The 27,795-nt window shown below is 41.5% G+C and overlaps 1 protein-coding gene and 2 long non-coding RNA genes across 3 annotated transcripts; 2 read left to right on the plus strand and 1 right to left on the minus strand.

Annotated features, from left to right (window-relative positions):
- Positions 1-679: 679 nt before the first annotated feature.
- On the minus strand, positions 680-27,776 carry LOC146577010 (protein NLRC3-like). The gene is made up of 11 exons (XM_085268141.1): positions 27,717-27,776; positions 25,551-25,621; positions 25,346-25,475; positions 24,989-25,090; positions 23,918-23,996; positions 23,570-23,756; positions 21,647-23,441; positions 20,980-21,153; positions 14,617-14,790; positions 1,399-1,445; positions 680-1,250 (listed from the first exon to the last, which is right to left on the minus strand). The coding sequence occupies exons 3-11, from the start codon at positions 25,462-25,464 to the stop codon at positions 712-714; spliced, it is 3,216 nt and encodes a 1,071-aa protein (XP_085124267.1). The 5' UTR covers positions 25,465-25,475; positions 25,551-25,621; positions 27,717-27,776; the 3' UTR covers positions 680-711.
- Positions 6,640-13,392, plus strand: LOC146577011 (uncharacterized). The gene is made up of 3 exons (XR_014891384.1): positions 6,640-6,884; positions 11,758-11,814; positions 12,609-13,392. It is a non-coding gene; the product is annotated as an uncharacterized LOC146577011 (long non-coding RNA).
- LOC146577012 (uncharacterized) lies at positions 15,948-17,933 on the plus strand. The gene is made up of 2 exons (XR_014891392.1): positions 15,948-16,663; positions 16,901-17,933. It is a non-coding gene; the product is annotated as an uncharacterized LOC146577012 (long non-coding RNA).
- Positions 27,777-27,795: the final 19 nt, after the last annotated feature.

Here is a 27,795-nt window from a genome sequence, read left to right on the forward strand (position 1 = left end):
CGACCATGTTTGCAGCTCTTTGGAAGAAAACGTCGCCCTTTGCCATCCTTACTTTTCTTTGACTTCTTCAAATGCAGCTGAACTCCAGCTGGTATTTTCTTGGACTTTGCAGCTGTTTCTGGTCATCAGTTCATTCCTGCAAACCTCTGAAGCTGAACAACAATGATGCTGCATTGCTGGCTGATCCCAAAAGGTTGATTCTGTTCATCTGGACGTTTTCAGAAACGTTTGCTCACTGATCAGGTGACTTCTTCAGTCTCAGCTGACTGCAGCTTTACAAGCTTACAAACAGCACATTTGCACAATGACTGAAAGCAGCAGCACCTGATATATATGATACTAATATAATACATATACATATATAATCCATACTAATGATGAAGGAACTGAGCTCACAGTCCATTGTTCATTCAGTGAACTACTCAGTTTATTTTGGGCCTCAGAAATGCTCACTCTGTTTGTACATCACTGTCAGCAATAGACTCATTCTGCTGTGTGGACAGGAACACATGTGACATCACTTCCTGTTTGTTTGTGACTGAAGAGGAAGAAGTTTACAAGGAATCATTTAGAAGAGTTTCAAACATCAACTGATTGAATCCATGAATCTGAAAACGTGTTTGTGAGTGAAAGAGACAGACATGTACAGACTGAACTATCTGTTCAACAGTCAGAGTGTTTCTGTAACAGGAGACACTCTTTACACTCCACTCAGCACAGGGACACTGAGCCACCAGGAGACAAGACTCTAAACCCAGGATAAAGAGTTTGAGTGAATGTGGTGTTGAAGGTGTGGAGGTGGATCAGAGTGTCAGAGGAGACTCTGTAGAAGGACAGAGTGCCAGCAGGACAGTCCACATACACTGCTGCTCTGTTAGAGACAGAGGAGGAGGAGGAGATGGATGTTTGTCTGTTATTGTGCCTGACAATAAAGGGATCATCATCATCGTCTTCATCACACTCCAGACTCCAGGACTGATTATTCCGTCCAAACCAACAGTCATAACTGCCTCCTTTCCTTCTGATGCTTCTGTAACTCACTGATATATCAACGTTTCCTCTCCACTCGACCTCCCAGTAACAGCGACCAGTCAGACCATTTCTACACAGCAGCTGTTCCCAAACATCAAATCTGTCTGGATGATCAGGATATGACTGAACCTCCTCCACATGTGTCACCTTCCTGTTGTTGTCAGACAGTTGGAGCTTTGTGTGCACTGTGTTTGTGTCGATTGTGAGTTGACAGGAATCTGATGGAGAGAACAAACACAATCCAGCTGCAGTTATTGATCCATCATCTGTTCATTGATTGACACTTTGATGATGACTCCTGACATGATGAAGATGGTTGAATGTGTGCTGCTTTGTTTTCATGAATCCCATTAAAAACACACTTACACTTCCTCAGACCTGGTCTCAACCATCGGACTCCAGCAGGCTCCACCCTGAAAGGAGGAGGGGGGTCAGAGCAGCACAGTCAGCATGCACACATGGACATTACATGGCTCTCACACACACACTGTTACACACTGAGCTCAAAGCTCGGCTCCACTGTTTTATTCAAAGAAATCTACATTTATTTATCAGCACATTTAAAAACAGCTTGAGCCAAAGTGCTGCACAGAGTAGAGAGAAAATAGGAAACATACACAGTAATGACTATAAAGACTGGTCAGGATTGAAAGCTACAGAGTACAAATGTGTTTCCAACCGGCTTTTAAAAATGTCCAGTGTTGGTGACGACCTGATGTGAAGGGCGACTGTTCCAGAGTTTGGCTGCAGCCATCGATAAAGCTCACCTCTGTTTTTACGTCTAGTTCTGGTCAGAAGCTGCTTATCTGCAGACCTGAGGGCTCCACTTGGATTCTTTTGTTAAAGAGAGATAAGATGGAGCCAATCCATTCACAGATTTAAAGACAACCAGATCTGGAAGTGGATTCTACCACGTACTGGTAACCAGTGGAAAAAGCTGGTGATGGGTCGTCTAGCACAGACCCACCGCTGGAACCAGACAATTGATGAGGGAGAGAACTGTGACAGCGCCGTTCCTTCACTTGACCTCAGTCGCTCTCGTCTGCTCCCTCGTAACACTGCTCTTTATTGAGCTTACATGAATATGCACAAGTTCATTAACATATGACGTCTTACACAGGTATGAACACAGAGTACCAGTCTGTGCATAGTGTGTGTGTGTGTGTGTGTGTGTGTGTGTGTGTGTGTGTGTGTGTGTGTGTTCTCGTATTTACTACCTGGTGGGATCCACAACCTGAGATTTCACTCACCTCGTGGGGTCCAATTTTTCCGGTGGGGACCGAGCGCCGGTCCCCACAGGCACAAGCATTGCAATGGATAGAAAACAGCCTCCTGATATGCCTAGTGCGATTTTTTTTGAAAAGTAAAATTGGTCCCCTGGAAGTGACTTTTCCTGACAACGTGTGTAAATGTGTGTGTCGACTTGACGCCCTACTGTTGAAATGTGGTATTGCAAGTGTGTAAAATTGGACCGGTGGGGCCATTTTCCTGACAAAGTGTAAACTTTTAAACTAAGTATAACTTTATATTTTATGAATGCATTTACATCAAAAGCATTTCTTAATGATCTGGGTGCAGTTTTGAAGGGTTGAGCATTCTGATATGTCACTCCTATGCGAATAGGCCCCCCAAAATGTACTTTCAAACTTCCCTATACATTTGTATTGCCTTTTCCACTAACTTTGCGGTCATGCTGTGAGTCACAGGAGGGGCGTAGAGGGTCAGAAATCGGGTCACTTCATCGCCAAATCACCCTCTTCAAGACATAAGTGTTTGCATTCTGATACGTCACTCCTGCACGATTAGGCCCCCCAAAATGTACTTTCAAAATCCCCTATACATTTGTATTGCCTTTTCCACAAACTTTGCGGTCATGCTGTGAGTCACAGGAGGGGCGTAGAGGGTCAGAAATCGGGTCACTTCATCGCCAAATCACCCTCTTCAAGACATAAGTGTTTGCATTCTGATACGCCACTCCTACGCGATTAGGCCCCCCAAAATGTACTTTCAAACTTCCCTATGCAATTGCATTGCCTTTTCTCCTAACTTTGCGGTCATGCTGTGAGTCACAGGAGGGGTGTAGAGGGTCAGAAATCCGGTCACTTCATCGCCAAATCACCCTCTTCAAGACTTAAGTGTTTGCATTCTGATACGCCACTCCTACGCGATTAGGCCCCCCAAAATGTACTTTCAAAATCCCCTATACATTTGTATTGCCTTTTCTACTAACTTTGCGGTCATGCTGTGAGTCACAGGAGAGGCGTAGAGGGTCAGAAATCGGGTCACTTCTTCGCCAAATCACCCTCTTCAAGACTTAAGTGTTTGCATTCTGATACGCCACTCCTACGCTATTAGGCCCCCCAAAATGTACTTTCAAAATCCCCTATACATTTGTATTGCCTTTTCTACTAACTTTGCGGTCATGCTGTGAGTCACAGGAGAGGCGTAGAGGGTCAGAAATCGGGTCACTTCATCGCCAAATCACCCTCTTCAAGACATAAGTGTTATTAAAAAAAATTTGACAGATTTTTGAGCACTATGTACCAAATAAAATCGTTTCGAGGTCAGTAAGCACAACCAGAATTCATACACACTGTTGATTTTTGAGAAAATTAAAGGATTTTAAGTGTGCTTTATAGTGTGAAAAATACATTATACAGAAGAAAAGAATATATCTATATATATGGTTACCGCTCATGCTTCGAATTATACCGCAATATGGATTTTCGGCCATATCGCCCAGCCCTACTTAGAAGTAATTTTCCTTTATATGTTTACTGTCTTTAGCTTGTTAATACTATAAAGATAAAGTTAAAGAGGTAATATCTTTAAAAGTAAGGGGGGAGAAACTCAAGCTTGCATTCAAAAGTGGACTGTGGGGTATTTCATTTAAAAAAAATTTTATATCAATCAATCAATACTTTATTTATATAGCACAATTAAAGACCAGAGGTACACCATAGTGCTTCTAAATAGTAAAATATGAAATAAAATTAATTGGGTATGATAGCAGAGTATATATACACTTCCCGAAAAAAAACAAAGCAGTAATTAACCTGGGAATACTATGTTAAAAGAAATATTTCACTCCTAGTGTAAAAAAAACTAGTAAGACAATAGGTTGAAATTAGATACAGATGCAATAAAAGTACAAAGTGTACATCCGATAAATCACTAACCGAAAATGCAAGATCAAATAAATACGTTTTCAACCGTGTTTTAAAAGACTGAATAGATTCCGACACGCGAATATCAGCTGGAAGACTGTTCCAGATATTAGGTGCAGCAATGTCAAAGGCACGATCACCTCTGTTTTTTTAGCCAGGACATAGGTTGCGCCAAGAGCATTTGACTCGATGATTGAAGTGCTCTCCTAGAAGTATACAGGCTGAGAAGTTCAGTTAAATAGCAAGGCGCAATATTATTTATGATTTTGAATATAAGCAATAAAATCTTAAAATCAATCCAATATTTAATGGGCAGCCATTAAAGTCAGCCATTTCTAGTACCAGTTAAAAGGCGTGCCGCTGCATTTTGGACAAGTTGTAGTTTAGGAAGAAGGGCAGATTGGAGGCCCAGGTAAAGGGAGTTGCGGTAGTCTAATCTTTAAGTAACAAAGGCATGGATACGTTTTTCAAGATCCATTTGCGGTATGCAATGCTTAGCCTTAGAGATTTGTCGTAGTTGGTAAAAGCTAGACTGTACTACAGAGGACACTTGTTTAACAAGTTTAAAGAAACTGTCCAAAAGAACACCTATGTTACATACTGTATCAGAGAGGGAGGTAGCAAAGGGCCCAAATATATCAGCTAATTGTCCCCGCGGCATGTGGCTAACAAAGACAATAATTTCCGTTATCTTTTTAGTTAGGGAGTTACTCGATAACCAGCCTTTGACCTCCCTCATACAATCAAGAAAGCAGTGTAGTGAAGTATTGTCAGTCAGACAAAAATAGATTTCAATATCACCAGCATAAAAATGAAAAGAAACGTTATATTTCTCAAATATAGAGACCAAGGGTAGCATACACAATGAGAAAATTGTACAGAACAGATTACTGGGGAACACCACAACGAAAAGGGGTAACAGAAGAAGAGTAGCTCCTCATCGTAACAGAAAAGGTGTCACGGTTCGCGAGGTGAGCCGTATGAAAATATTAAGGACCCAAGATGTGGCTTCACCTGACGTGAGGAAGCTTTATTGGTGGAGCGTGCTCATACAACAAAAGGTGAGAGTGGCGAAAAACAGAACCGAGTAAACTGGGAAAACTAAGCATAGAAAACAAACCTGAAACCTAGAGACACAAAAGAAGATGCAGGGAGATGTGGCGAAAACCACTCTGAACGACGGAGGGGAAAAACGCAGACGAATCAGCAACGAGGACGAGGTAACACACAGTATAAATACACACACCAGGAATCAGGGGATGGGAAACAGGAGGGGAACACACCTGGGAGACATCACAGCTGATGAGGCAGGGGAAACGTAAACAGAACGCACTGACATCAGACAGGGACCTTCAAAGTAAAACAGGAAACACGTACTGTCATGGTTCTGGGTTGGTTCGACCCAGCATTTTGAGTTCTTATGTTTTGGTTCATTTTTGAATGATGGACTGTCTTCTTTCTCTGGTGCTTTATTGATTATTATTATAAGCTATGTTTCGGTTATTCTTTTTAAGGGATTAGTTCTTATGTTTTTGGTATTTCTCGGGATTAGGATTTATATGCTGTTTACTTTGTGATACTGTGTTTATCATTATATTAGTAGGTTTTGTTCAGTGTCAAGTCCGTCTCTCTGTCTAATCCGTGTCTTAGTAAAGTGTGGTTTCTTGTTTCCTGTTTTGTTGTGAAGGTCTGTGTCTTATGTTAGTGTGTCTAGCTTCGCTCCCTCTGTCTCGTTAGCCCTGATCTCTCCCAGCTGTGTCTCCCTCCTGTCTTCCATTCCCTGATTACTTCCTACTTCCTACCTGTGTATATTAGCCCTGTGTTTGCCCTTGCTCCGTGTCCGTATCATCAGATTATTCCTGTGTGTCTCTGTTCTCTGTCATCAGTATTCTTTGTTCAGTTCCCATTTTGTTTTCTCCAGCAATAAAGCTGACGTTCTGAGTTTAAATTTAGGGTCTGAGTCTCGCATTTGGACCCAGGACCATGACAAAAGGACCTATCCAAAAGGTACAATTTAAACCATTCAGGGGCGCTTCTTTTAATGCCTACTAAATATTCTAGTCTTGTTAGCAGAATGCTGTGGTCCACCACATCAAAGGCTGAAGACAAATTCAGTAAAACCAAGAACTCAGGACTCCATAAATCTGCAATTAAAAGGTCATTAACAACTCTCAGCAGAGCCGTTTTAGTACTATGATGTGGTTTAAACCCAGACTGAAATCTGTCACTATTTAGATTAGCATCTAAAAAGCCCGGTGATTGCTGAAGAAGTACATATGCCTGTGCTTAAACTGCTGTTTTATAAATAAGTGATCCATTTTCCTTATTTGGATTTTTTTTAATAATATATTTTTGATCAACAAGAAATATGAAAAATACACAAAAACAATCAACAGTGTAACAAAAGCAAGCCTACATGAAACAAATGTGTGCAGATGAGAGTAAGCTGACATTTCCAGACTTTTCTGGTCCCCATGATGACCATGCCCATCCCCCCATAAAGTGTGTGCCTCAGCAGGAGGAAAGAATCTTGTTTGCAAAGGTTACACACTTCCTGAATTTTGCGGTCCCCACGTTACCTATCAGTTTATCCCCTCCCCCACAGACACTCAGCACGAGGAGCCATGTTGGATGGAGCAAAGCAATTTTAATTTCTGCAGAGACTGATTACATGATGGAAACCAGGTAAGTCCTCTCAAAACTTTAATATTGCTGCTCTCAATAGATGCAGAGACGTTTCAGAGATATATTTTAGCTTTTTATGAGTTTTTAACTGCAATATTTTTCATACATGGTGTGTGGTTAGCTAATATTGATTAGCTCTGTGGCCTGGAGGCTTACTGAGGGATGATGATGGCTCCTTGACACTGGTTTGGTTGTTTATTCATGGTAGCTTAATTTGACCTATATTACATTTGTACTAACTTTAAAAGCCTGAAGTCTTATTGAAATGCTCAAGTATGCAGTGGTGGAGGTGGTGAAGGGGGATTGAAGATCAGAATACGAACACGCATTAACCTTGTTAGCATGTTTCATATTCCATTGCAGTGATTCTGGGCAGTTTATCTTCTAAATTATTCTGATGAGTTCATGTTTGTTTTAAATCCATATAGCTTTTTAATGTTACACGGTGGACACGTGCCTGTAGACCACGGTCACGTGCACGAGGCCCAGTAAAATTATATTTGTGTAGAAACATGGAGTCTGGTCAACCTACTGTCATCTCAGCAATTTTATTGAAACAAAATAGCTGCTTCTGCTCTCCATGCCTGGCGTGTGACATGGACAGAACCATGGGTTTTTCATGCAGCTGCAGACCCTGTTTGCAGCGCTTCCTTCTGCAGAGCTGCATTGTCTTTATTAAACATTTGAACATAATACAACATAAACTCTCGTAGAGGAGATAAAGTCAGAGAGATACATGTTTTGAAACGACAAGGATCAGGTGCATTTAGTACACCTAAAGCAGTCGCTAAAAAAACAATATACAAGCAGAGCTCAGCAGCCAGCGCAACAAATTCTGGATCCTTCGCTCTTAGTTAGCGGTGAGCACAGCGCATGTTGCGTCCGATGTGAAACTGCCTTTATGCTGCATAGTGTGACTCATAGCAGTGGTCCCGGGTCAACCCTGATTTTGTGTTAAAGTAATACTAAAGTAATAATGGTGTTTCTGAAGACTGGTATACTACAACTGTATGCTTTCAACAGCTACCAAAAGTTAAAGGACCTTATGAGTATTATGGGATATTTATATAAAGATCCTCCAGCTTCAACTGTATTACCCTTCAAGGACCTGCAGTTCAAAAAAGCTTCCCTCCGACAGCCAATCTGTTCTCTGATTGGATAGTTCCATTTGTGATTGACATGACATTGACCAATCAGCTGAAAGGAAGAAAAATAGGGTCAAAATTCGTACTTGTAAGTTGAAACTTGAGTGCAGAGATTTTTTGGCTATGTCCACACACAAATCTTTTTTACGTACACAGAAATTCTTTTTGCACAAACAAATCCTGGTACAAAAAATTTATGACCACAATTTGAGGCCATAGAGGTAAAACAGTAGGGCTGGGTATCATCACTGATTTCTAGAATCGATTTGATTCCGATTCACAAGGTCCCGCGTCGATTATTTTCGATTCAATTTGATTTGAATTGGGGAAATTTTGCCTCAGATAGTCAGAAATATCATAATTCAGATCATGAAAGCTGACACTTGACTTTATCAAAGGTGTGAGCATCACATCAGATGCCTTTGTGTCAAAGTAAATGAGGATAAAACACAGAAAAACATGAAGGCGATTTTCCTGGCCTGGGATTTTATAAAAATATTCTGCAGTAGATCAAAAACGAAAGAAAACCATTAATCAACATATGAACTAGAGCAGGGCGATATGACCAAAAATATTTATCACGATATACATTTGAAAATTTGCGATAACGATATAACTGACGATATAATTGACACTAGACAAAATACTTTCCAAATCCACAACTTTATTAGTGCAAAAAAACCTCATCAATAAATTTTCACTTAAACAAGCAGCTGTTTTTTATGTGCATTAAAGTTATATAAAAATTTAACATTGCAAATGCAAATTCCTTGCTGACAGTTTAACAAAAGGCATTTCCAGTAGTGATGGGTCGTTCGCGAACGAAATGGCTCTTAGAGCCGGCTCTTTGACGTGAACGACGCGAGCCGGCTCCTTATCGCGAGCCGTCACGTGGGTTTTTTTTTTTTCCTTTCTCTCACCCTCTCTCTCTCTCTCTCGCACTTTTTTTCCGCTTCACTTCGCACCTGAGCCTTGTGCTTTATGCTGGGCAGAGGGGGGAGGGGCGGTAGTTACACTCAGTAGCACAGGAACAGAGCCAGAGGGAGAGAGAGAGAAAGAGAGCCAGGGACAACAACGTCACATTAGAAAGGTATAGTAATCATCCACAACTATTTTCGGTTGCAGATGATAAAGGATTCATAAAGTTTATTCATGCAGGCCCATATGACAGAGAATATGCATCTTCTTTTTGTTTTCATATTATAATTTATATTTAATTGTGTTGTGGTTTGCAGTGTTTTGTGTTGTTTTCACTTTAAATTTGTAAAAGGAAAAACCTGAAAATTTAAATAGTTAAAAGTTGAAATGTGAATAGTTGATTTTTGTATTATATGATTTATTTATTACATTTTATGTGGAGTGAAAAAATAAAAGTATATTTACAGTGGCCCCTACAGACAAAGCACATACAAACTTCAAATCACGTACGAACTCTGAAGCACGTACAAACTCCAAAACACGTAAAAACACGTACAAACTCCAAAACACGTAAAAACTCCAAAACACGTACAAAAAACTCAGAAGCACATAAAAACTCAAAACACATACAAAAGACAACAGAAGTGCTCCAGGATGCTGGGCGTAGTGTTGAGCTTTTGTTACCTCGTGGCTACACAAGCCAGCAAGTACCAACGACCGGATTTGGTGTGTGGTAGTAACAGGTAAATGAACTTTTTTTTTAAATTATTTGAATATATATGAGTGCCTGTGTATAAATACACAAACAATACACATATGCTTTCAATTGTGTAATTTAAGTGATCTAGTAGCTCTGCTTTGGAAGTTCCGTTCATGCTAGAAATGTGTTTTGGAGTTTGTACGTGTTTTGTCTCTAGGGGCCACCGCATATATTTATATATAAACATATACAAATAAAACCACTTTTTTTACGTTAGTAATTCCTTTTGTGCATAATTTTATATTATTGTTAATAATAAATTAATTAAAGCAACAAAACAACCTGAAGAGCCGGTTCGGAGCCGAAAGAGCCGACTCTTTTTAGTGAGCCAAACCGAAAGATCCGGATCTCTAAAAAGAGCCAGAAATCCCATCACTAATTTTCAGTGGAAATTGGCCGACATATACTCAGCACAACCATGTATAGTAACCACAAAACTTAAAAAGAGGTTATACACAAAATGTGGTAATATTATGTTGAAGCACAGTACGTGTTACGAGGCTCCTGACGACGGTAGCCGTAATGCTCTGACAATCCATCAAGCGGTGCGACTCTGTAGCTTAGCAAAGTCGTACTAAAACATTTTTGACAGATTTTTGAGCGCCATGTACGACATAAAATTGGTTCGGTAATAACGATGGCCAATTTGCATGCTCTACCAAAAAATGTGCTCTGGTGTATATCTGACGGACGAAAGCCAAACCAGTTCCACACCACTGAAATTGCACCATTTTTACAAACCAATTCTGGTTCATCTGATTCATTCAGCCATCCGCTTTCTCCCTTCTCATTCTCCGTCGCCGCCATGCTTTTTCCGCCATATGCATATGAAAACAACAAAACGCGTTTTACCCATTTTCTATCGCGATATTTCATTTTCTTATCATTGCCTAACATTATGATATTATTATTATTATTGGCAGGATGAGAGGAGTCCCTGAGAACGATGCGTGCTTGACATAGACATCTCTTCTCTTGGACATCCTCAGTGGCAGGAGGTGGAGTTCCTGTAATGCATTTTCACTACCCGCTGCAGTGCCTTGCGGTCAGCAACAGCGCAATTCTTATACCAGTTACACAGTTGGTCAGGATGCTCTCTATCGCACAGCGGTGGAAGTTACGCAGTATGTCAGCAGACAGGTGATTCTTCTTCAGTGTCCTCAACAAAAAGAGGCGCTGATGGGCCTTCTTGACCAGGCTGGAGGTGTTAGTTGACCAGGACAGATTCTCAGATGTGGGTCCCCAAGAGCTTGAAGCTGGAGGCCCGTTCAAGAGCTGTTCCATTTATGTAGATGGGGACATGGGTGTCTGTTTTCTCCCTCCTGAAGTCCACAATGAGCTCTTTGGTTTTGCTGGTATTCAGAAGCAGGTTATTGTCAGCAGCACACAGCTAGGTGCTTTACTTACTCCCTGTAGTCAGACTCGTCGTTGTCACTGATGAGACAATCACCGTAGTATCATCTGCAGACTTGATGATGGAGTTTGGAAGGAATAACTGTACTGAATGCTGAGCTGAAGTCGCCGGAGAGTGTGGCGTCCAACTAGCTCGATAGAGTTGTGTTTCCATTATTATCATGACATTACAATCCATTAGTGTCCTGTTGTCAGTGATCCACAGTCATAACTCATTCATTTTATTCACCAGGTGTTAGCCTTAGATTAACTGTTAGCCCTCTGCGTTTCCCTTGCCTTTGTTTACAGTCTCTGTGCCGTCTTCGAGCACTTCCGGCTGGCCGAGCAGCCTGCAAAAGCATCGGTGTTCTTCTTATTTCCGGGATGAGTCAAAGGTTGCTGATAAAACAGTCGAAGTTGTGTAATCCTAAATCCAAAACCTCTAGTCGGGTGTAATATGTAAAAGCGAAGCAGGAATAATACAGCAAACTTGTAAAATGTGAAGAGACACTGTACCTAGTGTGATGCACGGGCCGCCATCTTGGTATTAGGCCTGACTCCATCTCCTTGTTAATTTATGACACACTTAATAAACACTTCACTTCTGAAATGACCAGATTTATGCATTTGAATTTAATGTTTTGTTTTGTTTAAACAGGCCCTTTGATCACAACAACATGGTGGACCGAGTCAGAGGGTGATACTCCTTTGAAAGGTATTGTTACAACAAATGTACACCTCAAGAGCTAGGGTGATATTTTATTTACATTTTATTTAAATCTGCTGTCTGATATTCAGCTTTTGAAGTCAAACCAAAAGTCCACAGCAAAGAAAATTAAACCTCTTCATGTGACTCAAAAACAAAGAACTTGGCCTAACTGTCCAAATTCTTTTGCAGGCGACGGTTTAATTATTTCATTGTTCCCTGTTGCCTGAAACAATTTTATCTTCAGTTGATGAATTTGTTGAACACAGTTAAAAGATTGTTATGGTACTGTACAGGTTTTTATTTAGCTCTGGAAGTATGTTTGAGTTATTACAGCATTTGTATAACACCATACAGCACAGGTGTCGAACTCCAGGCCTCGAGGGCCGCTGTCCTGCTTGTTTTCCAACTAACCTGCCCTTGTAGCTTCTTATTGGCAAAGCACACCTGATCCAGGTAATCGGCAGCAGGTAGGGCAGGGATATCTCAAAAACAAGCAGGATACTAGCCCTCGAGGACTGGAGTTTGACACCCCTGCCATACAGGGAAGTTTGTCAGTTTTGAGATATGTACATGCAGTACAATATCTCCCCTGAAATGGCAAAAATAAATGGGGGCTACTTTTTATTTCACTTGTTCACATGTTGTATTTTACTTGTTCGGTTTCCTATTTTCTTGTCTGTCCCTCACACTAGTTTCACCACTATGCTCTCGAAATCACTAGCATCAGAAATATCACTTCACCTCACAGGCCCCTTCAATTAAAATTAATTATTACTATTAATACTTTTGTTTGTTCTCAGGAGCTTCACAGAAGAGAGGCTGGTCTGCAGCAGAGACTCTTGCTGTAGAAAAAAAGAGAAAAGGTTCCTAGAAGGTGGCAAAGTTCCTGGTAAGGTGGATTGCGTGTATTGAAACTTCACCAAAAGAACTTGAACAAAGGACGTGGAAAGCAGTTAAGGTCTATGTCACAAACAGAATTGGAGCACTGAGGCACCAGAGTGCTAAAAGACTTTTGGTTTTGGTTTAAAACACATAGTTGCACATTTCAGAGTGCTGTTTTTTCATGTTTCATGTTGAAGCTCATATTTAGTTTAACCACGGCTGGCCCAGTGTAAACTAAATTGAGTACTTTACATATTTGTGCACAATGGCACTTTTCATTTCATTATGGATTGTAGGAAGGTCAGTACAAGACAAAATAATAATGTGAATTGCTGTTTTTACATTATAAAACATTTGGATAAATGGAATACTTGGGATTTTTTTGTTTAGAAATAAACAATCACTGTCCCATTTGCAGTTTTTTGTTTTTGTTTTGTTTATTAGGTTATGGGATATATGGCATGACATTTTGCTACCATGCAAAATATCTTGTGTTTTAAATAAAGAGCTTAAACACAAAAAAAATGTTTTGATTGAGAAATTTAAGTGTGTTTGAGGTACACTATCACCATAGCTGCTGTAGTATTATAGCTGTTCTGTTTAACATGGTAGGAAATGTTAATTATTTGTGGTAAAAAGTAAAATTGCTCATTTAATATAGGAGGGTCCCCACAGAAAAAGCAAAATTCAGGTCATTTTTTTCATGTGAGTGTTTTTAATATATCACGTGATTTTCCCCTTCACAAAAAATTTACATGAATTTAGCAATTAAAATCAATTTTCTAAACCATGTAGAAAAGGTGGATCCCACCAGCACCCTCCCAGTCAGGTGGTCCCACCAGGTAGTAAAAACGGGTATGTGTGTGTGTGTAAGATAAGATAAGATAGAACTTTATTAATCCCTCGGGTGGGTTCCTCTGGGAAATTCGACTTCCAAAAAGCACAGCAACGACCGAAGTTACAGTTACAAGCACAGCAACGACCGTGTGTGTGTGTGTGTGTGTGTGTGTGTGTGTGTGTGTGTGTGTGTGTGTGTGTGTGTGTGTGTGTTCCAGATGTGACCCTGTGACCCCTGTACGGCCTCTCTCATAACCTTAAGCACACAGAGTCTTCACAGACTACTAAGGATCGAACCTCTATCATTATGCAATCGATTATAAAACTCATATATGAGTAAATATTTCTAAGCAAACCTTACAGCTGGTTTTAAAAGCAGAATTTATTTGTTTCTCAAATGAGAAACTATCGAGAAACACTCCTAAATCTTTAGCAAACAGAGTTCTGAACTTTTCCAGTGGGCCAAGGTCAACATTATTAGATAATGCTAATTCTTTTCCCTTACATTATAACAATGTGAGGAGTTAATGCTAAGTAAGCTGCCATTAGTAGCTAATAATATTACTGTTTTCCCTTTCTTTATACAACTTGAGCAGCTAATGCTAAGTAGGCCACTTTTCTCTGCTAAGGATTTGTGTGACCATGATGGAAACTCTGATAAGCTAATGCTGCTAAGTTAATGCTGTTTATGGGCCCTGTTAGAATCAATATTTCATTCTCATTCTGTTGTTTGAGAACAATAACAGAAAAATGTGCACTTCAGAACAAATTTATTGTGAATTCAGCTGTGAATGTACAGTTTGTCATTATTTAAGCTTCCATTTCCAAATGTTAGCTGACACTTTATTAGGTACACTGGTATCTATCTCAGGTACACCTGTGACCTAAATGTTCCTGCAAAAAGACTCCTTGGAGACCCCCTACATAAATATCCATGAACTATCCAGCTAGACTAGTGTGTCTGTCCCTGAAAATATTCCTGCATGTGTGATTGTTCATGTCTCATCTGCAGGAAACAAACAGGAAGTGAGTGAAGGACACAGGAAATGTTTCCAGCTCTTCCTCCTCTATCAGATTTTCTCTCCATACCTGAGAGTGTCCAGTCTCCAGCCTGGATCCTTCAGTCCAGCCGACAGAAGCTTCATTCCTGAATCACCTGGATGATTGTAGCTCAGGTCCAGCTCTCTCAGATGGGAGGGGTTGGAGCTCAGAGCTGAGGCCAGAGAAGTACAGCCTTCCTCTGTGATCAGACATCCTGACAGACTGCAAACACACAAAACAACAATCTATCTGTCAACAGTTGTTTTCTCTTTGTCACAATAACATATATCCATTTACATCCATTCAATGTAACTTTATTTATAAGTGACAATACCCAACAGACAACAACAGTCATCTGAAGCTGTTTAACAGTGTAACGTAACCGCCTTCACTGTGAGCAGCACTTGGTGATGGTGGGAAGAAGAACTCCCTTTGACACAAAGATCCTCCCAGTGAAAACAGGCTCCAGGAGGAGCATCTACCATGACTGGTTGCAGGGTGAGGGGAAAGAGAAGAGATGAGCTCAGAGAGACAAGAACAAAACAGAGAGACAAAAGTTAAGGACATGCAGTAGTGACATATAAAAGCATCAGGAGTGAAAAGAGGGGAGAAGAAAGCAGAGCATCATGGGAAGTCCACCAACAGCCTGAGCCTATAGCAGCATAACTAAGGGATGGTTCAGGGTCACCTGATCCAGCTCGAAATATAAGCTTTATCAAAAAGGAAAGTTTGAAGCTGATCTTCAAAGTAGAGAGGGTGTCTGTCTCCTGAACTCAAACTGGGAGCTGCTGCCACACCCAGTCCAACATAGCCAGGCTTTCTTTGCTGCTTTGACAAAACCTCAAATCCCAGTCAGAGATGATGAGCATCATCACAGTGATGATCATTTCTCTGTAACCCAGGCTTTCTGCTTCAGGATCTGTGCACGCTCACAGAACAAGGAGACCTTTAAACATCATTTCACTAAATGGATGGACTGAGCTCAGCCTACAGATGAACTGGTGCCAGAGATCATAAAGAACATCAAACAGTCAAATTCAACACTTTAATGGAAATATGAGATTAATGCTGCAGACAATCATGAACCTGCTGAATTCATGAACATCAAGAATGCAGCGAGTGGTAAAATAAAGATTTGACCTCAGTGTGCTCAGTGTTCCTGTCTATTCCTAACATATTCCTAACATGATAGCTGCACTTTAGAGCTCTAAAACTGGAACTGACACATGTTTAAACTCTACATGTTACTCAGTACATTCAGTTCTGACACTCGCCCACAGTCCAACAAAGGAAACATGGAGATCACATCAGTTTGTCACCAAAGTCTAATTATTAGGGCAACTTAACCTGTTATAATCTCGTTAACTCATTAACTGATTAACATCAGCAATAATTTTAATCACAGTTTTTAAAATCATGATTATTGTGAAAGTGCTCACTGGCTCTGAATATAACAGCCATGGGTCACAGGAGGGATGTTGATCAGTGCTGGCTTGAAATGGGCGTCATTATGCATCTCAGCCAATGGGAGCATTGAGGGTGGGCCTAATACTACTGCAGCGCTCACATGACCCAGGACAGAAAGAAAGGGGCGGGGACAGAAACATGGAGACAGGTACAGATCTTTGACATGTTCATTTTAAACTGTTCCAGGAGGCAGTGTTGATACAACTAAAGTTATCTGTTGTTGAAGAAGTCGGTCTGAGGAACGTTCTTAGGATCAACAAATGACGGCATGTATGAGCCTCAAGACGCAGCATCACAAGAAGAACACATGAGCTGTAGAAAAAGGAGAGACTACGAAAGCCACGGCGTTACAACATGAACCAGCTGTTGGTCTCTCTGGAGACTACTGGGCGTGGCTGGGTAACCATGGTTACCTGGGAGTTACAGAAACGTGCAGAACATGTGATTCATGTTGCACAGCAGTGGGACATTTGAAATAAAGTCAGCACACTCAGTACAGATAGTGCATCAAATATGATGCTGCTGCCAGATGTCTGCCTTTGAACACGTCCCTGCATCGCGCACAACACCAAGGTTGCCATGGCGATCACAGCTGACAGGGACAAAGTGCACAGCTGGAAGCCTGCAGGTATATTTAACATGATGTATTTCTCAGTGTCCTGTCTGTGTGTGAGAGACAAACAGCCTCTGTATGTGTGTGTAAATACAGCATGAATATGTAGAGGACATGTTTGTGGATATAAGTAAATGAAAGCTCTGCGTCATTTGAATCTTCTTGTTTCTGTTGCAGGTCTGTGACTGAACTTCTGGGAGGAGAAACGTTGGTTTCATGCTCTGTGATTCTGTGTTTTGTCATCTCTCTCAGGTGATGGACAGCTCAGATGATGACCCCGCCTACGTGGTCAAATTCAAGTCTACATTCAGAACAGACCTGGAGACACGCAAGCAAAATGCCAACATTGTATATGTGAAAACTGCTGCTGGAGCCAGATTCAAGGAGCTCAAGTGTTTACCCAGATCTTACTGAACTTACTGCAGGAACAGAGGGTTGTTGGAGGGAAACCTGTGGAAGCAACAACATCCGAGCCACCAGAGAAGAAGTTGGCCCTGTTGGTGCTTCATCAGAGTGTGAACAGGAGGAAGACTCAGCTGAGAACAGTGTGGTGGATACAGAGCAGAGCCCACCATCAGTACAGAGGCCTGTCCATTAGAGTGCTGCTCCAACATGCAGCACATGTACTTGGCCACAGCTGCAACATCTGTACCTGTGAAAGCTTCTTCTCTGTTGCTGCTCATATTGTGCAGAAGAAGAGAGTTTCTTTATCATCAGAAAATGTCAATGAGCTTGTGAGTCTTAGCAGCTGGCTCGGTGCAGAGGAGGAAGAACATGTCAAGTCAGAGGAAGATAAATGCAGTTCATGTTGTCAACTCAACCTGGACTGTTGAAAGAGTTTTTCTTTGTCTGGTTTCTGACTGAGATTCTCCAAAGGAAATCCAGCACAAACACACACTTCACACACTCAAAGTCCTGCACAGTAAATGAGCTGATGAGCGTTTGTGCTGCTGCCTGATAACAGAACAATAGTTCTGCTGCTTCCTGTTCTGGAAACACACATTTATAAATGTTCACTTGCTGTTGATCAAAGGTATGTTGGTGGCTCTGGACGCTGAGGGAACTTTGTAAAAAACTAGATCAAATGTTAACGTCCTGGCAGAGGCAAAGAACTTTGATTTGATCTTTGATTAGATTCATGTTTCAGCTCAGACTGACAGAAATATTTGAACTGCTGCTGTGTTAAAGGGAACACTGCTGTTAGAAAGCACCTGATCTGTTTCTGCACACTGAATGTTGCACTTCTCATACTGCAGTACTATTAAAATAAGTACACAATGCACTACTTTTGAACTCATGATTGAATGTTGCTGTAACAAAGCCATTAATGTGATTCAAAGTGTTCATGGTTTCCCAGCACAACAAATGATTGCACAAGTGTGACTGATCCACTTTCTAATGTGTGTGTAGCCCACACTGTGTGTCACTGTGTCACAGGTGAGTCTGTGTGTCCAGGTTCTATGAGGACAACAGGATATAGTGACTGAGTCCAGCAGCTTAAAGTCTGACTCCATCCTCCATTTAAATAACTCACAGCAACAACTGAATAGCTTTGCCTTTGTGTAGCTGACACTTCATTTTAATGTCCTTCTATTCTGGTTCATCTGGTCTCAGTTTCTATAAGCACACAGGTTTCATCAGGACTCTATGACCTCAGTGATCTTTGCTGGGCCTTAATGCTCTGAACAAAGCTGCACATCACAAGACTAAATAGAAATGAATCAGTCTTTCATTCTCACTGCTGTTTGACTTCAGCTCTCAATGTCCCACCATAACCCATGGAAAGAATTACTGTCCATCCAGGCTGCTGAACATGAAGCTGATGAAGGTGGAGTATTGTGAGGGCTGATGGAGATGATGATGAGGAATCCAGGAGCAGTGGGTGGATGGCAGCATCAGCATGAAGGATCAGTGTGAGAACACATCATCATCCACAAAGGAAACCAGTCTGAGTGTCTGACGCTCTTGTTAGAAAGACGCAGTCCCAGCAGTTAGCTTGTCTGCTAGTTAGCTGAGAGCTAACTCACTTGTACATTGAATACCAAACTGTGTAAACCAGGGGTGTCAAACATATGGCCCGTGGGCCAAATCAAGCCCTTGAGATAATTTCATATGTCAAATATTGATGAATTTTCAGGCTTGCTGATAATCAATGTGAGCACGGCTGAGGTTTTATTCTGATGAGCAAACCATGTGGCCAAACACGTTAAGAGACAGACTGGGATCATACCATTATGTGAAAGAGGACATGTCCCATAGACAGCAAGGGTAGTGGTAGAGACCAGTACACAGAGAAATGGGAGCTGTACTGAAATGCAAGCGTGTCAGGAAAGAGTGAAAAGGCAAAATGAGCAGCATCTGGCTGCATTTCAGTGATATTGGAGACCACAAAGCTGAGTGCAACATTTATACAGGAGATATATAGTAGAACTGATAAAATTAGGAGCTGGCTAAAGTGAGACCCATTTTTATTTCCACCCATTTTCCACTGTGGAGGACAAAAGGTTTCAAACTGGTCCAGGTCTTAAACCTCACGTGTTCTTCCTAATAGCAGTAAATGGATAGAAATAAGGCTTTTATGAAAACACTGAATAAAACTTGCTGCCTTTAAAAAGACTAAATGTACAGTTCAGTATTGAATACTACATAAAATAAACTATATAAAGTGTGTCTGAATGGCAGAGATGCAGAAATATGTGCATGTAGCACAGAGCCACGGCTCAGTGTCTGAATGAGTCTCACAGACCTGAATGTGCTGTTGAAGCCATTTATAATTATAACGTAATTCTTTACTCGTTTGATCTGCTCCTTACCACAAGCCACCAGACGTAGAAGGTTTTGGACTTTTAACTATATTTTCTGAAGTTTTACAACTTTTCTTACTGTTAAAAACCTCGTTATGGCCGTTCATGCTGTACAAAGTAATTAGACATGTGTGGTATCTACAGAAACGTCAGAATCTCAGCTAAAAGTTCACAAAACCATCTCAACAACCACCAAACAGCTGAAACAGCAGGTGAACAGATCACACAAAAAAGATGTAAACACAAATCCCCCTGATCATCTGTTTTTTAAACATGAAGTGTAGTTTTGGACGTTCATTTACTGCTGGTTCAGTGAATTTTGGTTGGACAGTGATGAAACCTGCAGCCTCAGAATCTGTGAGAAGTCTGCTTTCAGCACGCAACAGCATTGTTGTGTTGTGTGGATTCTCCTCTGCAAACTCATCACTGTTTCACCATCATGTTTCTACTTAGACAATTGTAACGGGGAAGGATTTAGGACCCAGGGGACTCAATGGAGGGCATAAAAGAGGGAGTAGTAACAGGTGCTGAGGATTTCAACTGACAAGCGGCTGTGAGTAATGGATGCATGAGTAGGTGAAGAGACGAAAAGTTTTAATTGCCTACGATGCAAACTGTGGTTTTAAACCTCTATAGATGAGGTTCAAGTAGTGATTTCTGTTGAAGAAAAAGCCAAGATAAATCAGGTGTGCAGCAAATACAGTTGCCTACTCGAGGTCAGGCTGCACATGCGAATGTGTCACTGTTTTTTCCTCCTTCTCTGTGTGGTTGTGTTTTTTTTGGTTTTAGCAGGGTCACTGTTTTTAATTATTTCTGTTGTTTTATGCCGGGTTTTGCTTATTTTTATTGGGTTGGTGCAATACTAAGCGGGCAACGTGCAATCCCTGAGTGGGGCTCATACCTTGGGGGAATGAGGACTTTTTAGAGGTGCTCTGTGTGTGGATTTGCCGTGATTAAGGTTTATTAAGAGTGCTTTTGTATTACCACCGTTTATTGCCTGAGCTAGCACTTGGTGCATGCTATAAGTGTTCGGTTGGGCCTGTATATGTTTGAGGTGGATTTGTCTCTTTTAGAGTGACGAGCACCTGGTACCGCCAAGGAGGAACAAACCCTCAGGTGATAGTTGCATTGCTGGCAGGTTGCACCAATACTACCTTTTTTTTGTAGTGATGTTTTAGGTTTTTTTTCTTTTTCTCAAAACTTTGGTGTCCTGTTATATTAATAAATTTTTGAACATCTTTTACTGATATCGACCCTCTTGTCCCGTTTATTCTGGACTCGGTCATGTGAGAGTTTTGGGCCTGAAAGTTCGTACCAGTAATAGTAGAGGCCCACAGCGGTTACTTGGTGGCTTACACCACGCTACACAATAACAAAGGAAGCAGTTCCCAGGAACTACTTCCTGTCTTGTTAACATAAGAGTATGTTGCCCTTCAAAACACCTCCACTTCTCCTCTTATTAGAGGACTGCCTTATTATTAATCTGCTAATTCTGTCAGTTGATGAAAGAAAAATGCTTGATCTCACCTGAGAGTTTCCAGTGTACAGTGTGGACTCTTCAGTCCTTCAGACAGAAGCTTCACGCCTGAATCCTTCAGGTTGATGTTACTCAGGTCCAGCTGTCTCAGATTAGAGGTCTGAGAGCTGAGACCTGAGGCCAGAGCTTCACAGCTTCTCTCTGACAGGTCACAGTGACTCAGTCTGAAAAATAACAGATAAACAATTACAAAAATAAAACACTTCTGTTGAAGTGTAATGAGATACTATTATATTTAGCAATATTTCATCTTGTTTTGTCAGGAAACTGAGCACTGATGCAGAGCAACATGTGGAGAGAATCAGAGGAGAAGAAGTGAAGAGAGAACAGCAGTAAAACAACACTGAATTGTTCAGTGTGCTTTTGATATCAACAAAATGTGTCAAATTTCTTTATTTTGTATTTGTTTTAGTAGAATTGATGATTATCACTTAGATAACAACCACAGGCCAGGTCTAAATTGCACTTTGGTGACAGTTACACCCAGAAATATTTCAGAAACGTGGACAATTTGTGCTCCATTGTATTCAGTATTGAACAAACTGAGTACCGATGACCACTTAATATTTTTGATATTTCATTGGAGTTGTTCCACCTGATCTGTGTTAACTAGAATAAACATTTAAAAGCTAAAGCTATGATCACATATGTACTTACAGAGCTTTGTTGGAGGCTTTGACCACTGGCAGCAGTCTCAGAAGAGCCTCCTCTGAAGCAGAGTATTTCTTCAGGTCAAACACATCCAGATCTTTTTCTGATGACAGTAAGATGAAGACCAGAGCTGACCATTGAGCAGGAGACAGTTTATCTGTGGAGAGACTTCCTGATCTCAGGGACTGTTGGATCTCCTCCACTAGAGAACGATCATTCAGTTCATTCAGACAGTGGAACAGATTGATGCTTTTCTCTGCAGACAGATTCTCACTGAGCTTCTTCTTGATGTACTGGACTGTTTTCTTATTGGTCTGTGAGCTACTTCCTGTCTGTGTCAGCAGACCTCGTAGGAGACTCTGATTAGTCTGCAGTGAAAGACCCAGGAGGAAGCGGAGGAACAAGTCCAGGTGTCCATTTGGACTCTGTAAGGCCTTGTTCACAGCACTCTGGTGGAGAGACTCTTTTTTTCTAAAAAAACTAGACCGCTTGGATGTTGTTTGTTGTTCTTCCAGCAGATTGAGTCCAGAGTTGATGAAGGTCAGATGGACATGAAGAGCAGCCAGAAACTCCTGAACACTCAGATGGATGAAGCAGAACACCTTGTTCTGGTACAGTTGTTTCTCCTCTTTAAAGATCTGTGTGAACACTCCAGAGTACACTGAGGCTGCTCTGATATCGATGCCACACTCTGTCAGGTCTGATTCATAGAAGATCAGGTTTCCTTTCTGCAGCTGATCAAAAGCCAGTTTCCCCAGAGACTCCATCATCTTCCTGCTCTCTGGACTCCAGTGTGGATCTGTCTCAGCTCCTCCATCATACTTGACCTTCTTCACTTTGGCCTGAACCACCAGGAAGTGGATGTACATCTCAGTCAGGGTCTTGGGCAGCTGTCCTCCCTCTCTGGTTTCCAGCACATCCTCCAGAACTGTAGCAGTGATCCAGCAGAAGACTGGGATGTGGCACATGATGTGGAGGCTTCGTGATGTCTTGATGTGGGAGATGATGCTGCTGGCCTGCTTCTTATCTCTGAATCTCTTCCTGAAGTACTCCTCCTTCTGTGGGTCAGTGAACCCTCTGACCTCTGTCACCATGCCAACACAGTCAGGAGGGATCTGATTGGCTGCTGCAGGTCGTGTGGTTATCCAGAGGCGAGCAGAGGGAAGCAGTTTCCCCCTGATGAGGTTTATCAGCAGCACATCCACTGAGGTGGACTTTCTAGGGTCAGTTAGGATTGTAGTTTTGTGGAAGTCCAGAGGAAGTCGACACTCATCCAGACCATCAAAGATGAACACAACCTGGAAGTCTTCAAAGCTGCAGATTCCTGCTTCTTTGGTTTCAGTAAAGAAGTGATGAACAAGTCCCACCAAGCTGAACTTTTCCTCTTTCAGCACATTCAGCTCTCTGAAAGTGAATGGAAATATGAACTGGATGTCCTGGTTGGCTTTGTCTTCAGCCCAGTCCAGGCTGTATTTCTGTGTTAAGACTGTTTTCCCAATGCCAGCCACTCCCTTTGTCAGCACTGTTCTGATTGGTTCATCTCTTCCAGGTGAGGCTTTAAAGATGTCTTCTTGTCTGATTGTTGTTTCTGGTCTGTCTGGTTTCCTGGATGCTGTTTCAATCTGTCTGACCTCATGTTCATCATTGACCTCTGCAGTCCCTCCCTCTGTGATGTAGAGCTCTGTGTAGATCTGATTCAGGAGGGTTGGGTTTCCTGCTTTAGCGATGCCCTCAAACACACACTGGAACTTCTTCTTCAGGGTGGATTTAAGGTTACGATGACAAACTGGAGCTTGAAGTTCTGAATGAGAAGAAAAATAAACACTCAATTCCAAAAAGAACTAATCTTTAAAACATGTTGCTCCATCTTCCATCTCTGGAAAATGTTCATTTATCCAGCAGCTTAAATCTTTAGATAAATCCTCTTACTGCTCTGCAGACGGTCAGCCAGCTCCTCCTGCTTCATTCTCCTCAGGAAGTCCACTGTGATCTTCACAAACGCCTCTCTGCTGCTGCTCCTCTGACTCTCTAAGCATTCTGGGTAACCTGGACTCAGAACCTTCTGGATCTTCTTCAGCTCATTCTTCACAAAAGTGATGATGTTGTCCTCCAGCAGCTGGAACAGAATATTTATGAATGAGCCAATCAGACTGAAATCATGGAGCCAAACATCAGATCCATGTTGGACACACTGACGATCCACTGGTCTACAAAGAGAAGCATGGAGACGACTGTGAACAGAACAGATGTAACAGTAGTTGTTGTACATGTACAGACCATAAATATGGAGTCCAGCTGTGTTTGATGCTGCTGGGCAGACTGACCACTGGGAACCTCTGAGCTCTGCTGCTCCACTCTGTGGAGGAACCATGAAGGATTAGATCAACACAGGATAAAGATCCAGGAGTTTCTGCTCAAATAACTTCATCTGAATCAAGTCTGTCAAGTTTTAAACTCTCAGATTGTGAACATATCAGTAATTTTCAGTCTGTTTTCATGGACGTCCTTTCAGTGGTGATGTCAGGGATGATTTTGAAGAAGCTCATCAAACTGAACCATCAGCAGATCACTGCTCCAAAACCAGAACATGATCCGAGTCTCCCTCCACCACCAGAACACCAGCTTTACTAACGTGGTAGATCAGTGTAGTACAGATCAATAACTGATGAGTCATTTGATCAAAATCACTGAGTGCTTCACGTCTGACCCTCTGATGCTTCTGTAGACATTTTGCATATTTAATGAATGTCTGACAGTTTTACATTCATTCTATGAACACAGTGGAAATGTTGTGTTATAGTCTCCATGTTGTTTCCAGCATCATAAATTCTTAAGTTCAGAAAATTAGATTCTTTCTTCACAGCTGAAAAACAACAACATTTATTCTCTATTGAAATCTGCATCGTCCACTCCAAAGGTCACAATCTGAAGGTAACATCTGGTTTTGTTCCCTGTGGTTAACTCTGAGCATCAGTATGGTGGGATTTATCCACTACATCCACACCACTGTGGTTCAGTGTTGTCCTGATGGAGTAACAGCAGCCAGTATGATCCAGGCTTTAGCTGCTGGGTCTCTGTGTGACCTCTCAGACTGTTTAACAGATCAGACACAAAGAGAATCAGAGCAGCTCTGTTCTTTAAAGACAAACATGAACCCACTCAGGTCACACTTTCCCCACAGATATGAGCATCACTGTCCTCAAACAGCAAATGACCAAGTCGAACATTTGGATCTTTTCTCTTTCATTGTTTTCTTTTTAATGAATCTTTGTAACAATCTGAGGATGTTTCAGGTCATATTTATCCAGGAAACACAAACATGTAAAGGAGTCATCACAGCTCTCTGACCTCGTTGCTCCAGGTTCACCACTGAAGTTTGGATTTTCAGGTTTGGACCAGTCACTCCTCACAGACGGACAGCTGGACCCTGCAGACTGTGACCTCTGACCTCTGCAGACACAAACATGATTGAAGCAGCTGTGATCACACAGACTGCAGATAATGCAGCTGTTTCCTGTCAGTAACATCCTCTTAGATTAGAGTTCAGCTTTTTACAGGAAAACTGGACAAAACTGATTTTTGTTACAAACTCATTTTCATTTCCTCTCAGCTCACAAACACAGTCAGACAATCAACCAGAGTCAACACTGATTATAATGTCAGTGCAGAATTATTTCTGTTACTCAGTGAGTTCAGCTCTCTGACCTCGTTGCTCCAGGTTCACCACTGAAGTCTGGATTATGACCTTTGGACCCGTCACTCCTCACAGACGGAGAGCTGGACCCTGCAGACTCTGCTCTGTCCTCCTCTTCCTCCATCATCATCTTCAGTCAGTCTGAGAGGTAAACCACAAACACTCAGTGAGTTCACATTAACAGGAGGAACTGAGTTACAGTCGCTGACCTCTGACCTGTCATGTGACCTAGAAACCAGGTCAATATGTCTGTAGGTTCAGTCATCCAGGTCATGTGATCTAAGGAGCTTGGAGAGAAAAGAGACGTCTTTAAGTTTCTGGAAGACGTTTCATCTGAGAAGCTTCTTCAGCTCTAAAACCAAACGGTGGAGAGTCCCAGATATTTAAACCTGAGAGGGAAAGAAAGCATGTCGCTGACCCACCACTGATGTTATTTCAAGGAGGAAACTGAGAGCCTTTGCACCAGGAGCACAAACATCAGCTCCAGCAATGATCCACTGATGTGTTTTTATTCCATGTATGAATGTTGTTATTGACAGAGATGACGTTTGTGTGTCAGTGATGCAGTGACTGTTGTTGTTACCTGTACAGGCTGGTTAGACTCTATGAAACAGATCATACAGATCTCTGCATGTTAGAAGAGACTATTAAAGGTCATGAATGAGACAAAGGCAGGGAGGCGTCCTTTACAGCTAAACAGCAGAGTGAGAGAACAGCCAGCACCTCTACATTTATCACATTATACAGCACATGTATGATACTGACAGGGATGAGAAGAATTTAGTGATTCTGATCCCATCATTGATATTACTTATTGATTCTCAGTAGCTCTGCTCTGACAGTCACCACCATCACTGAGCAGCATATTGTTAAGGTTCAAAATATTGGGGATGGAGACAAGAGAAAAAACCACAATAACAACACTGGTCCGGCCGGGTTGAGTCAAACGATGATTTTAATGAACACCCGCGTGGGAGATGGACACTGATGCAGACAGCCTCAAAATCTCAAAATGGTGGAGCATTGCTCAAACTTTTATAGCCTCTGGTGCCTCCACCTTATCATACAAAGCCTAAACATTCACATGCTTTCTCTCACACAGCGCCTAAGCTACGACCTTGGCTCCCTGTTTATCTGCTCCTGCTGAGATGGGGCAGAAAACTCCAGCATGTTCTCTTCTAATCAGACAAATAAGGCGATGACTTTCTGCAAACAGTATTTCTTATAACTCAGCAGTATAATGCATCATAAACAATATCATTCATTCACAACAAGTCAGCAGTTTAATGTAATGCAAATCAGTTTAACTAATGCAATAGTTATCAGCTTCTTCTAATTCAGGAGAATAATGCAAACTAAAACTACATAATAATTCACAATCTTTAATTAGGGGTCTAACATGGCATAAAATAATATTATAATCTAACAATATCAAAGACATTTGTGCACATTAACTGCATGTTGTGGCTCAAATGTTTGTGCATGTTGGAGGCATTTCCTCTTTGTTGTGATCAGTGTTGGTCATTACTCAAAACAGTCATTATTACACATATTACACAGAACACTTTAATTAAAAGTAATGGAGTACATTACTTCATTACTCCTCATAACATTACTTTGATGTTACTGTGTAAAATGAACAAATGAGCATGTAACAACATAAAGCTGAGGTACAGCCCCACACACCAACACAGATCCTGATGAGGTCACGTGATGTTCCTCTGAGTGTTTATGAACACAAATCAAAGATGAAACAGCACAAAGACACTTCAAAGTGATTCTACTGTAGAAACATGAACAGGTAGAAACCTGCAGCCTGACTGCTCATCACTTTGTTACCTGTTCAAGTTCAGCAGCAGCAGCTCACTTTATCACGGTGCTGGTCTGGGGTCAGTGTTTACTCAGCTTTACGTCACTCTGGGTTCTTGGTTAGCTTAGCGTTAGCTTAGTGTTAGCATGCTGTGTGCTAGCTTAGCGTCAGAGCTCTGCAGGTGTCTCGTGTGTAAATATTAATCACAGTGACAGTAAAGGAGGTAAAGGGCTGTGACGTCATCACGTACGCTGCGTCCTCTGTGGGCTCTGAGTGAACTCAAAGTACAAACTACAAGTACACAAACACGAACGTAGCTCAGAGTGGCGGACACACTCGGCCTCGTTGGTCCAGCTGTGAGTCCGTTACCGTGAGCTATGGAGCGGCAGATTTGTGCTGAACTAAGCTGCACACAGCTGATGTTAGCCAGGAAACATTACACACTGACTTTAATGGAGAGACCGGAAATACAAACACACACAGTTTGTTGTGTGAAGAAATCAAACACGAGCTGAACAAACAGTAAAGTTCCTAAAGACAAACTGTTAAAGGAGGAAACAAAGCAAACTTACAGTTTCTTCACACACCAACAACAAGCTCCACTCCACGAAGTTCAGGAAGTGAAATTAAACTTTGAGCAGGAAGGAAACA

The sequence above is a fragment of the Mchenga conophoros genome, linkage group LG3, assembly GCF_057382185.1.
Source record: "Mchenga conophoros isolate Kocher_MC1m ecotype Shallow Benthic linkage group LG3, M_conophoros_male_GT1.1, whole genome shotgun sequence".
NCBI lineage: Eukaryota > Metazoa > Chordata > Actinopteri > Cichliformes > Cichlidae > Mchenga > Mchenga conophoros.